The following is a 13,520-nucleotide window of genomic DNA, read 5'->3' on the forward strand; positions in this document are numbered from 1 at the left end:
CTGTTTTGCTAAGAAGCCCAGCTGCACTCTGAAGCTAGTCCTGAACCTGTGTTCTCTGATGAAAAATGTTGGCCTCTTTTATTCCTCAATTTGCAATGCTAAGTATAACATTACATATTTACTGATTGGCCCTTTGGTTCATGACATCATAATAGTATTTGTGAGGTACCATAAGATGGTGGGGAATGAACTACACAAGCTTATTAAAACATCCCTAGGTTAGAGGAGCAAATAAGGTTGCCATGTGGCCAGAATTTTACTGGCCTGGCCAAATATTCATTGTCTCTATAACGTCTTCCTTTCTTCAGTCCTTTTATATCTTTGTCATCTAATTATCCAGCCTGTTCCATGGCTGGTTCCCTGCTTTTAATATATTCAAGGAAATTCTCGTTTTGTTATTATGCCTTTAGCAATTTCTTTGCCTTATCATCAATTTTGTATTTGTTTTGCAGGAATTTCTGCTTTTTCCGTTTCTTTTTGATTGACTAATCAGGCCTTAGTTGAGTAATCAGGCTCAGCTCACCACCTCAATGCATAGACTCAACCCCAGAGCATATGAAATAAGAACAGAGGAAACTGTCCATGAGCAAAGTGCATTTATCTAACCATCAAATAGAGATTTTCCCAATCAGTTGTCTTTTTGGTCTCTTAAAAATTTAAGCACCTTAAAAGAGGTGTTTAAAATTAAGCACCTCTTTGATTAGTGGTCATATAGTATTTGTTTGTTTTTCACTTCTGAGATATGCATATAGCATCTACAAGCAGTTAATTCGCTTGAAAATCTCAAATACAAACAATATGAAAGTTTCCTGCTTTTTTTTTTTTTTTAATCCCAGTGAACAGAAAGAAAAATAGCATGACTGATAAAGAAGATGTGATGCTTTGGTGCAGTGGCTATACTTAATAAAAATAAAATAAAAATAATTATCAGCCATTAATAAACCAGATGGGGTTCTTTGATGAAAGACCCACTATGGAGGTCTTGTAACTGGACCTCCATAGTGTCAGAATTCACTAATCTAACTCAGTGGAGGCTAGTGACTATAATATCAGCTCCAGGTTTCAGTCAGAACTCTAAAGAAGTTATCCAAGGTTCTCCTAACTATTTCTGAGAAAACGGATAACTTTATAGAGAGAGAGAAACACTTGTTTTACATATTTATTTATTTATTTATTACATTTCTATACCGCCCAATAGCCAGAGCTCTCTGGGCGGTTCACCAGCTCAAGAAGAAGTAACAGGGTCGCACTCCCCCTTTCCCTCTTCCAAAGATCATCCATCAGGGCAACCAAAGCCGATTCCATCCCCAAACCAGGCCTGAACCCAGACTAGAACCCAGACTACTCCTAACAATCCTTTGTGTCACACCTTGAAATTGCAATATTTGGGCATTGAAGGATTAATTGTAATGCTGTCAGATACTGATAAGGCAATTACCAGGCACTTCGCCCTCATGAATTAGTCTGTGAAGAAACATAAAAGTTTTAATAAAGAAACATCACTTTTTTTTATCAATGCACTTTTTTATGAAGTGCCCCACCAATTTCTGTGGTCTTTCTTCATATTCCTCTAGAATGTCCTGAGAGCTGGTAATTTGATCCTCGTGAAGTCGATTCAGGAGTGTGACACAAACCACAGCACCTAGAGATTCATAAAACCAAAAGGGGCAGAGAAGGATCCAAAATGTTACTTCGCACAACACAGAAGGGTTGAAGAAGGCTAGCATTAGTTATTCTAGCTACCGTTCACTACTGAGTAAGTCAGATTTTTGTTTGCCTTTTTCCTTCACTGAGAAGGATCCAGCCGCTAGCACTATGGATGTGGCAAAATTTAGCACCCAGGCATGTTCTATTAGGAATCAAATGATTAAATCTATTGGAATTCACTCAAACATTAGTTGATACTAATAGACATTGAAGTTAGTTTTGATCCTGAATCATTCATATATATATATATATATATATATATATATATATATATATATGTGTGTGTGTGTGTGTGTGTGTGTGTGTGTGTGTGCGTGTGTGCAACTTGTATGTATGTTTGTATTTGCTAGTTTTGATTTCATATTTTGTATTTCTAGTGGTCTGTGACCATAATTAAATGAATAGATGAATGAAGGCACTAGTGGAATCCCAATATTTGCACAACATCAAGACCCACCATGCAAGCAAGTGCTGTTGATGGTGCACAAGTCAATGTCATTAGCACTTGCTAGCACAGTGCAAATAGTTCTAGCAGCCAGACACTGATGGTTCCTTCCCGTTATCTATTCTTTTCGTGTTTCTTAAATTGTCAGCCACTTTGGTAACGGACTGTCTGCTCTTTGTATGGCCTTAGTAGAATTGAAAATGTCATGATACTAATATTATGGGTAGTGTCCCACTGCACCCATGCGTTCGTGGGGACCACCATTTGTGCAACAGGGCTTTGGCACTTATAACAATAAGCCAAAACAAGTGGAAATGCCCATTTCTAGAAGCAGACAGGTCAGCAGAGCTCACCGAAGAGAGCTCTGTTGACCTTTCCCAATTTGGAAACAAGCATTCCCTGTTTCTGGGCCTGGTTTTAGAAGCTCCAAAGTCCTGTGGCACAAGTGGTGAGTCCCAGGATGGCAACAGAAAGAAAGCATGCCTGTTGAATACTGCCCTAATTATGCTAATAATAATAGTAACCTTTGCCAACATGAAAACATTCTCCTGAATTGTAGCCCCTTGGCCATCTTCCAGACTTGGATGAAAAGGGAGGGGAGGGGGAATTCCTCAGACATACAAACCTCAGACATCCTCAGCCGTGGTAAGAGAAGGTTGAGTGGGGATGTCATAATAGATGTGAGGTAATTGGTTTGTGAACTCATAGGTCTGAGAGGTGACGTGGCAGCAGGTTTGAGTTTTTCTGAGGCCACCAACTTGCAATTTCATTCCTTCAGGAGTTCCTAGAAGACCTTTTGTAATTGGCATGTGTAAATACCTAAGTATAAAATATGCATATGGTGTGCCAAATGTGGATCATCACATGTGTGTGGTAATCATACCCTGTAGATGTGTTTTAAGGAAAAATGGGGATAATTAAAGCACAACTCCCATTTGAGTCATTGCTTGTGCAGTTTGCGTTTGGGTATTCATACTTGATTATATAAGGTCTCATAGGAAGCAGCCCTCAATCTAATCTTCTAAACCAGAGATAGGCAATCTGGGGCCTTCCCATAATCCCTAACCATTGGCCATGATGTCTGGGATTTATGGCAACTGTAGTCCAAAACAGTTGGAAGGCACTGATCCAAGGGAATTTTCACACTTGAGATTGAAATTCACTGTGACATAAATTAGTTTAAAATTGATGCAAAATGCAAAACTGTTAATGGTGAGAATTTATATTTGCTATCTCTTTCAGTGGAGGCTAGTGGCTCCGATTTTAGTGGGGCTGTGAAGCCATTCTGGGTTTCAGTCTGAACAAGACTGAGCTCTAAGGGAGCTATCCAAAGGCCTGAATCCTATCCCCCAAATAGGTTTGGCACCCTGGATAGCATTTTATTTATTTATTACATTTATATACCGCCCCATAGCCAAAGCCCTCTGTGCGGTTTTAGATTTCTAACTGTTTCTGACTGAAACCCAGAATGGATTCACAGGCCCAGTGAAATTGGAGTCACCAGGCTCCACTGATCTCTTTGGCATTCTAACATGTATTAACCGTATTCAAGCAGGAAGAGCATTTGAAAGGCTCAGTGGTGTGTTTACTTCTCTCATGTGAAAACACCCTAGTGCTGCAATACTAGGTGCTCTTAATTTGCAGAAATTAAGCTCTATGACTTATTACTGAGTAAATATGTTTAGATGTGGCTGTAAGTCAACTGCTAGTATAGCTAAGCAGAATTCAGCCTTCTAATAAACAGGCCACACTTTAATCGGGGTTCTAAAATAAATAAATAGCTGATTTAGAATTCCAATTCCACACCTAATGTAATCATTGTTTAAATTTCCCATTCCATAAAGAAGCACAGAAAGTGTGGATGAGCCCCAGTCTGCATCCGATAACACTTTACAGGGAAAATGTCCTCTACTAATCATGGCTTATTTTTGATTTTATTCAGTTTCAACATTTATATGACACTTCCCAAGATTTATTTATATATATATATATATATATATATATATATATATATATATATATATGGCCCAAATTGTAGAAAGAGAGAAATTCAGTGGGTGAATATTTTTAATTCTTTTCTTTTTTTTACAATTTTATCGTCAAACTGAGTGTATGAATCAGCATTTGTATCCATGCACTTACCTCTGATGCCGCTAAGATTGCACATGGCTGCTACAATGGCAGATTCCATTTCCATATTTTTTACTCCAGCTTCATTAGCTGCCTTTAAATAATTCATTTTGTCTTCTTCTGTGTACGAGCAGATCGCACCGTCGAGGCGAGCTTGACCTATAAGTGCAGTAAATACACATGGAAGCCTCCATAACAGGACCCCAGAGACCTGTGACACATGATCAGCCTTAGCTGCTACTCTTACTGCCGGACACATCACTTGCATGAGCCAAAGGAGACATTTCGTATAGACCTTGAAAAAAGGAGCTGTTGGAAAGAGTTAGAAACTGCTGGGAGGCTTATGGGTCCGCGTAGGAAGGACCGTAGCTCAAGGGTAGAGCACCTGCTTTGCAAATAGAAGGTTCCAGGTTCAATCCCTGGCATCTCCAGGTTGGACAGGGAACGAGCCTGGTTTGAATCCGTGGAGAGCCCCTGTCAATTAGTACAACAGTACTGACAGCTTCCTGCATTGCAGAATGGCAGGAAACTAGTGCTATTCTCATGGGCCCAATTTCCCATTCCCTCCAACAATCAGGGCTTTGTAGAATGTAGGCATGCAGGTATTATTATTATTATTATTATTATTATATTTATTTGTATCCCGCCTTTTGCCCAATGCTTGGGCCTCAAGGCGGCCTTACAAAGTTTAAAATATACATGGGGGGGAGGGAAACAAAACCATAAACAATTAAAAAATACACAACAAAATTATAAGACATTAACATAGATGGAGGGCTGGATTATTCTCCAAAGGCCTGCTGGAACAAAAAAGTTTTAGCCTGCTTCCGAAAGCCCATCAAGGAGGGAGCCAGCCTAGCTTCCCCAGGAAGAGAGTTCCAGAGCACCGGAGCAACCACCGAGAAGGCCCTCTCCCATGTTCCCACCAAGCGTGCCTGTGAAGAAGGTGGGACTGAAAGAAGGGCTTCTCCAGAAGATCTCAAAGCACGGGCAGGCTCATAAGGGAGAATACGTTCTTTCAAATAACTTGGACCCGAGCCATATAGGGCTTTATAGGTCATAACCAGCACTTTGAATTGTGCCCGGAAACAGACTGGAAGCCAGTGGAGCTGTTTTAACAGGGGAGTTGTATGCTCCCTGTAACCAGCCCGGTCAAAAATCTGGCTGCAGCTCTTTGAACCAGCTGGAGTTTCCGAACACTCTTCAAAGGCAGCCCCACGTAGAGCGCGTTACAGTAATCCAATCAGGATGTAACTAAGGCATGTGTCACCGTGGCCAGGTCTGACATCTCTAGGAACGGGCGCAGCTGGCGCACTAGCTTTAACTGTGCAAATGAACTCCTGGCCACCGCCGAAACCTGGGTATCCAGGCTCAGGGCTGAATTCAGAAGTACACCCAAGCTGCGGACCTGCGTCTTCAGGGGGAGTGTAACCCCATCCAACACAAGCTGAATCCCTATTCCCTGATCTGCCTTTTGACTGACCAGGAGCACCTCTGTCTTATCTGGATTAAGCTTCAATTTGTTCGCCCTCATCCAATCCATTACTGCCAACAAACAGCGGTTTAGCACAGAAACTGCTTCCTTGGAATTGGGTGGAAAGGAGTAGTAGAGTTGGGTGTCATCAGCGTACTGGTGGAACCGCACCCTACAACTCCGGATAACCTCTCCCAACGGTTTCATGTATATGTTAAATAGCATGGGAGACAAAACAGAGCCCTGAGGGACTCCACAGGCCAATGGCCAACTTTTACTCAGTTAGAAGAGAACCTCCTTTATCTGAACTTCAGGTTATGTATTATATTTTATTTAGTGTTGTTCTCCACCTCGATCCAGAGAGAGAGTCGGGTAATAAATAAATAAATAGATGATGATGATGATGATGATGACAGGATGTGCCTGCTTCCTGTTTTTCCTCATTCATTGAACCCTACATGTTTAACTCAATTTCTGAACACCCAAATATTTTGCCCGCCTGCGAAATTATCCTGATACATGAGTTGCACCCTACTAGCCGTACCTTCATAGAAATCCAGCGTGCACATGGTGTTGCCAAGGACAGTGTTGAATTGGTGTAGCTCCTTGCCACACTCCATCAGCTCTGCAGCTGTCTTCTCATCTAGGTCTGTCTTGCGAATGACCGGCTTCCCCAGGACAATCTGTTTTAACTCAGGCTTGAAGGAAGCATTTACAGCCTGTCTGGTAACCACAACAGTTCCTGGCTCCAACCCTATTTTGCCAAAAGAACGATGACATTTTTCACTGTGTCTACTTGATGCATATTAAAAAGAGAGAAGAGAATATTTATGGCCCAAACTAGACATTATAGAGACGGTGTATCGATTGCCAACCCGCACATCCCTCCCTGCATTTCCCAGGATAACATCTTGTAATGAAGGAAGACAGACGACATGATGCTGTTACACTGGTCTTGCCATGCCCAAGAAGCAGCCAATGAAGTGGAACAGGCAAAGAAATGTTTGAATGTGTTTGTGCCACTTGCTGTGTCACACGTCTTCTTTCAGCTTTGTATTTTAAACTCACTGAAAACATGGTTACAGGAATAAAACGGAGTTTGCGTCTGCTACCTTAATGCCCTCATTGCTTGCCACTCTCTGGGTGGTCATGCCCATGGACTTCGGCTTGATGCTACAACCCTAGTTGCCACAGTGATTATGCCAGTCCCCATAGCCATTGCCAGGATTGAGTCCAGGCCCTCTGTTTTGGTTTTGGAATCATAAAATCATAGAATCATAGAATAGCAGAGTTGGAAGGGGCCTACAAGGCCATCGAGTCCAACCCCCTGCTCAATGCAGGAATCCACCCTAAAGCATCCCTGACAGATGGTTGTCCAGCTGCCTCTTGAATGCCTCTAGTGTGGGAGAGCCCACAATCTCCCTAGGTAGCTGATTCCATTGTCGCACTGCTCTAACAGTCAGGAAGTTTTTCCTGATGTCCAGCCGGAATCTGGCTTCCTTTAACTTGAGCCCGTTATTCCGTGTCCTGCACTCTGGGAGGATCGAGAAGAGATCCTGGCCCTCCTCTGTGTGACAACCTTTTAAGTATTTGAAGACTGCTATCATGTCTCCCCTCAATCTTCTCTTCTCCAGGCTAAACATGCCCAGTTCTTTCAGTCTCTCTTCATAGGGCTTTGTTTCTAGACCTCTGATCATCCTGGTTGCCCTCCTCTGAACACGCTCCAGCTTGTCTGCGTCCTTCTTGAATTGTGGAGCCCAGAACTGGACGCAATACTCTAGATGAGGCCTAACCAGGGCCGAATAGAGAGGAACCAGTACCTCACGTGATTTGGAAGCTATACTTCTATTAATGCAGCCCAAAATAGCATTTGCCTTTCTTGCAGCCATATCGCACTGTTGGCTCATATTCAGCTTGTGATCTACAACAATTCCAAGATCTTTCTCGTTTGTAGTATTGCTGAGCCAAGTGTCCCCCATCTTGTAACTGTGCATTTGGTTTCTATTCCCTAAATGTAGAACTTGGCATTTATCCCTATTAAATTTCATTCTGTTGTTTTCAGCCCAGCACTCCAGCCTATCAAGATCACTTTGAAGTTTGTTTCTGTCTTCCAGGGTATTAGCTATCCCACCCAATTTTGTGTCATCTGCAAATTTGATCAGCGTTCCCTGCACCTCCTCGTCCAAATCATTAATAAAAATGTTGAAGAGCACTGGGCCCAGGACTGAGCCCTGCGGCACCCCACTCGTTGCCTCTCCCCAGTTTGAGGAGGTTCCATTGATAAGTACTCTTTGAGTCCGATTCTGTAGCCAACTGTGGATCCACCTAATAGTTGTTCCATCTAGCCCACTTTTAGCTAGTTTGTTAATCAGAATGTCATGTGGTACTTTGTCAAAAGCTTTGCTGAAGTCAAGATATATGACGTCCACAGCATTCCCACAGTCCACAAGGGAGGTTATCCTATCAAAAAATGAGATCAAATTAGTCTGACAGGATTTGATCTCATTTTTTGATAGGATAACCTCCCTTGTGGACTGTGGGAATTCTCTTGTGGACTCTGATTCAGATTCGGAGAGCTAGCAAAGAATCTTCCCAGGGTTTATTGAGGAAGAGGCTCAGGCTCAGGAACTGTCTTCCCCCCTCCTTGTGGGTACCCAGGCTCTGTTGAAGGGGGAGGGAGCTTCAGGATTGACAGATACCAGAGCTCACCACTGAGTTAAGCGGGCAGAATTGAGAGGATGAGGTGGGAAGCTTCACACCAGATTGGCTGCCCATCAAAGTTGGGTTGGGACTTGGGATGACTCCCCCTGAAGGCAGAAGCCCTGGAAAAGTCACCGAAACACCAAGACCTATCTGGCCTTGCTCTCAGTAGTCCTCTTGCCAAAAGAGTTACTTTACAAATTAGGCTTAGAGGACAGCTCGTCACTTCAGAGGTGAAGACATGCTATTATTTGAAAAAAGAGTTTGTGGCTTGCACAGCCCAAGTCTCTGCTTCCTCACTACTCAGCAGGAGAGTGAAGCATTCATGACAACCACAACCACAAGGAGGGTCCAAAAGTGCAGGGGGATGTGTTGATCCATGTCAACAAAGCAGTTCTAGCCATTTTATCTCCACCAGGAACAGGTCTTCTGTAAAGCTAATGGGTCTTAATTGCCCATTATAGGCCAAATCACCACAAAATACATTACAACAGGGAACAATATATTGTTGGGGGGGAGGGGAATCAGTTCCTCCCAGCTACTATGAAGATTGCTGCTAGGCTCAGAAGGAGCAGGAAATTCTGGGGTGGGTGGGTAGATGATGTCAGCCTCCCTGCTAATCCAAAAGTGCTGGGGCTAGGTCCTTGCAAGCCCTGGCTCTGCTACACCACGGCATCTAAGCATCACAATTACGAGATGTGAAAACACTTATTTTAAAGTGGGGAGGGAATGGTTTAGGAGAAAATACCTATTCCACCAGAGGTGCCCATGCGAATAAGGATGACGTTGGTGCACTTGGAATGATACAGCAGTTTGATGACATCATGCAACATAATCGCAATGGAAGACATCCCTATCCCATGCTGAAAAGGCACAACAAACAAAAAGGTCAGAATTATTATTATTATTATTATTATTATTATTATTATTATTATTATTATTATTTTATATACCGCCCCAAAGCCAAAGCTCTAATATAATATATTAGGCAGAATAGTTTTCTACTGAACATACCAAACATCCAAAATAGCTGACTTTGTCTATATGTGTACATTTGAGTGAGTGCTTGTGTTATAGTCGTATGGGAGATAAACCGCACAAAAGCTGGGCAACCACAAAGCAATTCCTTAACCACTCCATCACAACAGTAGGCAGAAACCCCACACATTATGGGGTATATTCGACTTCCTTCCACCCCCAGCTTCAAGTCTTGCTTTATGGTTGTTTTAATTAAGCTTTTGTTTTAATCTTGAGTTTATGGTTGTTAGCTACTAATATATGCTATTTTTATTTATTTTTTGGTGGAAAGTTGGATTGTAAAACAAATAAATAAACCAAATCAAATAAATAGATGCCAGGGGCATAAAGGATTCAAGGCCAGCTCGAACCAGGTAGAACAGCCCACTTTTTACATGCAGGATGCTGCAGGCTCCAATCTAGAGTACAACCCCACTCCATGTGTGGAGGCCCCGTCACCAAGGCACACTTGAGCCAGTCGGGAGGAGCACTGCATGGACCAATCGCCTTGCTCTTGCAGGGGCCAAGCAGCCCCTGCGGCCCACCCTTCCCCATGGCAACCCACAGGAGCCATCCACACACATCCTACTATTTTGCCATGTGAGCAGGCCCTTCACCCTCTACTAAATTTAAATTTGTAATTTTGCATTTCTGCTGTTTTTATCTGGTTGAGCTTTTATATTGTATTTTATATTATGGTTTTATACTGTTGTTTATACTTTGAATGTTTTTAATTTTTGTGAACCGCCCAGAGAGCTCCAGCTATTGGGCGGTATAGAAATGTAATAAATAAATAAATAAATAAATTGCCCTGCCATGTAGCATCCCAGCAGGTCTCGTTGCCCTTCCCTCTCCTCCCCTTCCTCTTCCTCCCACCACCCTGGCAAGATAGATAACTTCTGTACTTACACTGACGGCCAGCACAGGACCTGCTTTGTACATAGCATACCGATCCGTTGCTGCGCAGATGTTGGGCAACTCACAACCTAGGCTGCTAATGGCCAGCTTCATTGTCATATAGGAGATAAAAGCTTTCATCCTCGAAGGGCTTCCTCCAGTGCATACAAACTAGTATGAATGACATTAAAGAGAGAGAGAAAGAAACAGAGAGACAGAGAGAAAGTCAGAATTGTTAGAATACTATACATCCTGCTGAAGGTAGATTTAGCTATTCTGGAAATGTATTTATTTATTTCATTTCTGTACTGACGATAGCCAAAGCTGTCTGGGTGGTTCACAAAAATTAAAACCGTTAGTACAGTTCAGAGAGCTTCAGCTATTGGGCGGTATAAAAATGTAATAAATAAATAAGTTAATCAGTAGGAAAAAGGTCCTCTCCGTAATAGCAATGAAACAGCTTTTCCCTACCCCACTCCACAGCCAGTGGCTGCTGCTAGCAAAGCAAGGGAAATGCTGAACATAATGGGGCCAGGAATGAGATTAGTGAACTACATATTACCACTGGGGACTCAATGGTAGCCACATGTCTTTTTGTAATGTGTAGTTCTATTGGGCTAGTAGGTGATCCTTAAAGGCCTCCCTCTCCCTTGCAAATCCAGGCATAGAGTTGGATGATCTGCTGTACATTCCCATTTTTTGTACAGTCAGAAGTGGCATTTGGCATGAGAAATGGACTCCTTTCAAGCTTCTGAAACATTTAATCTTCCAGCACAACATTTGTTCTCTTACCTTTACATCTCCAAACATGGCAGGAAAATTATGGGTACCAGTTCCGAGAGCTAAATGATACAGGGCATCCTCTTTCAGCTTCTCAAGGTGAGGGTTGGGGACATGAATGGTGGTTTCTCTATCAATGTAGAGTAGAAAGATATGAGCTCAGAGCATGCAAATAGCTGCGGAGTGAAGGAATTGAACTAATGCAATGGCAAGTTATGTCTCTTGATTATATTTCTGAAGGCTTTGATCCAACTTTGTTGTTCCTATATTGAATGTCCATCTAAAATTACCTCCAGCTACAAGTCAGTATCTGAAACACTGGGCTGAGGAAGTCAAAAAGGAGACAGACATGTTTAGATGCCACATGATTCTCTCATTATACTTCACTGGATATAATTCTATTATTCACTGAACCAAAACTGGTATTTGAATGTCTTACTGCATTCTACATAGGGCAAACGGGCCAGCCCCTATGGAAAAGAATAAATGGACACAAATCTGACATCAGGAATGGCAATGTTCAAAAGCCACAGGAGGAATATTTAAACCTCTGAGGACACTTTATCAATGGCTTTAATGTGGCCACACTTGACTAAAAGAACTTCATAAACAAAATTGCTGAAGTACAGTTCATCAAAAGATTCAGTTCTTTTTCCTGTAGTTTCAATAAGGACAAAGGTTTGTTTGTCTTATCCCCCAACAATGTTTTGTGAATCATAGCTGTTAAGGCAATTATCACTTTCTGTACCTCTTGCATTTCAATTCTCTCTGACAATGCAGTCTACATCCAGTGGAAGCTGGTGGCTCCAATTTTGGTGGGGCTATAATTCCATTCTGGGTTTCATTCAGAACCAGGAGAACTCCGAAGGAGGTATCCAAGGTAATGAACCTATTTTGGAGGTAGGTTTCAACACATTAGAGAACTTCTTTAGAGTTCTGGCTGTTTCTGATGGAAACCCGGAATGGATTCACAGCCTCACCAAAATCACATGTCTTTCCTCCCATTGCACCACACTTCTCAGCATGTGTGTGTATGTGTGCCAAATTGAGGTGAACACTTTATACGTTTCATGAAGTGAACAGTGTCCACAAAAACTATGCCAGAATAAATTTGTTACTCTTTAAGATTTGTTTATTTATTTATTTGTTACATTTTTATACTGCCCAACAACCGAAGCTCTCTGGGAAGTTCACAGAAATTAAAACCACAAAATACACATAAAATAGATGGCACAAGACTCTTGGTTGTTTTTGCTGCAACAGACTAACAAGGCAACCCCTCTGAGAATTCAATAGGTTAATATAAATGCAGAGCAATTTGATTGCACTTTTCAGTGGCAGCCATGTATATATCATAACTGATAGTTCCAGCCTTACATTTATATCTATCCTAACTAGACCACCAGGGGAAGAGCCTTCAGCGTGGTAGCCCCCCTTCCCTGCCACTGGAGGTCAGGCAGTCTCCAACTTTGTATTCCTTTCGGCGCCTCCTGAAAACATCATTATTCCAGGAAGCCTTTCCTTAATGACCAGCCATGGTTCACTGTACATTTTGCTTCTTTTAAAATCTATTTTAAAGTGTTTATTCTGTTTTTATTTTATTTTATCTTGTACACCGCTCCAAAATTTTCAATGGGGAGCGGTATATAAATTTTGTAAATAAATAAATAAATCGTATCACTTTTTATTCTTACGTTGACATCTGCTGGCCCTCTGTTTTCTCCTCGGCCTTGCCCCCAGAAGCCATTCTATTTTTGAGCCTAAGGAAGAAAATGAAGGAAACAGAATGACATTATCACATAGGTAATATTATAAAGGGAATAAGTTAATAAGTAACACAGTTATAGATAGAGGAGAGACAGTGGTGGGAGCGTCTAAACAGCAAACAATATAACAGTGCTATTGAGAGCTCACAAAATCTTCATATGGTTAAGAGCTACAAAACATGCCTGACTTTATGCAGGAATTTGGGTGGCTAAGAAAGGAATTCACGTGTGCATATTTATCTCTTGAGGACTGCAACTTCAGTTGACTTGCTAATGTAAAACAGCCATTGCATATTGAGAAGCACCAGCTTTACTATGCCCGATGTCACCTCAATTGCAATACGTTTCAATAAAGACAGGTCACTCCTTCAGCCACAATTCACAAAGTGATGCGATTATACTGATAAGCCATGTATCTGTATGAATCAGCTCAAAGTTCAAATACATCATGGGAAAGGAGTTGGCACAGAGTCTTTCGCTGACTTTCAGCCATGTTTGCACCACATTACTAGGGTCTGGTTAAACTTGGGCAGGTGCTACACTACTCCTTTAGAATGATTGATAACTTTTTGACAACTGTTGGGGCCCAGGACACATTCCCTAT

The 13,520-nt window shown here is 41.9% G+C and overlaps 1 protein-coding gene across 1 annotated transcript; it reads right to left on the bottom strand.

The window, feature by feature from the left end:
• Positions 1–1,499: 1,499 nt before the first annotated feature.
• Positions 1,500–12,871, bottom strand: LOC134397524 (uridine phosphorylase 1-like). Its single transcript, XM_063124299.1, has 7 exons — positions 12,845–12,871; positions 11,163–11,280; positions 10,383–10,541; positions 9,205–9,319; positions 6,301–6,510; positions 4,295–4,441; positions 1,500–1,642 (listed from the first exon to the last, which is right to left on the bottom strand). Exons 1-7 carry the CDS (start codon positions 12,850–12,852, stop codon positions 1,500–1,502), a joined length of 900 nt encoding a protein of 299 aa, XP_062980369.1. The 5' UTR covers positions 12,853–12,871.
• Positions 12,872–13,520: the final 649 nt, after the last annotated feature.

The sequence above is a fragment of the Elgaria multicarinata genome, chromosome 1 (genome assembly GCF_023053635.1).
Source record: "Elgaria multicarinata webbii isolate HBS135686 ecotype San Diego chromosome 1, rElgMul1.1.pri, whole genome shotgun sequence".
In the NCBI taxonomy this organism is placed as follows: domain Eukaryota; kingdom Metazoa; phylum Chordata; class Lepidosauria; order Squamata; family Anguidae; genus Elgaria; species Elgaria multicarinata.

Excerpts from the sequence above, each read along its gene's own strand:
- LOC134397524 (XM_063124299.1), bottom strand. Across the intron at positions 4,442-6,300 it reads CACGCTGGATTTCTATGAAG|GTCAAGCTCGCCTCGACGGT; the intron begins GTACGGCTAGTA and ends CTGCACTTATAG. Across the intron at positions 1,643-4,294 it reads CAATCTTAGCGGCATCAGAG|GTGCTGTGGTTTGTGTCACA; the intron begins GTAAGTGCATGG and ends ATGAATCTCTAG.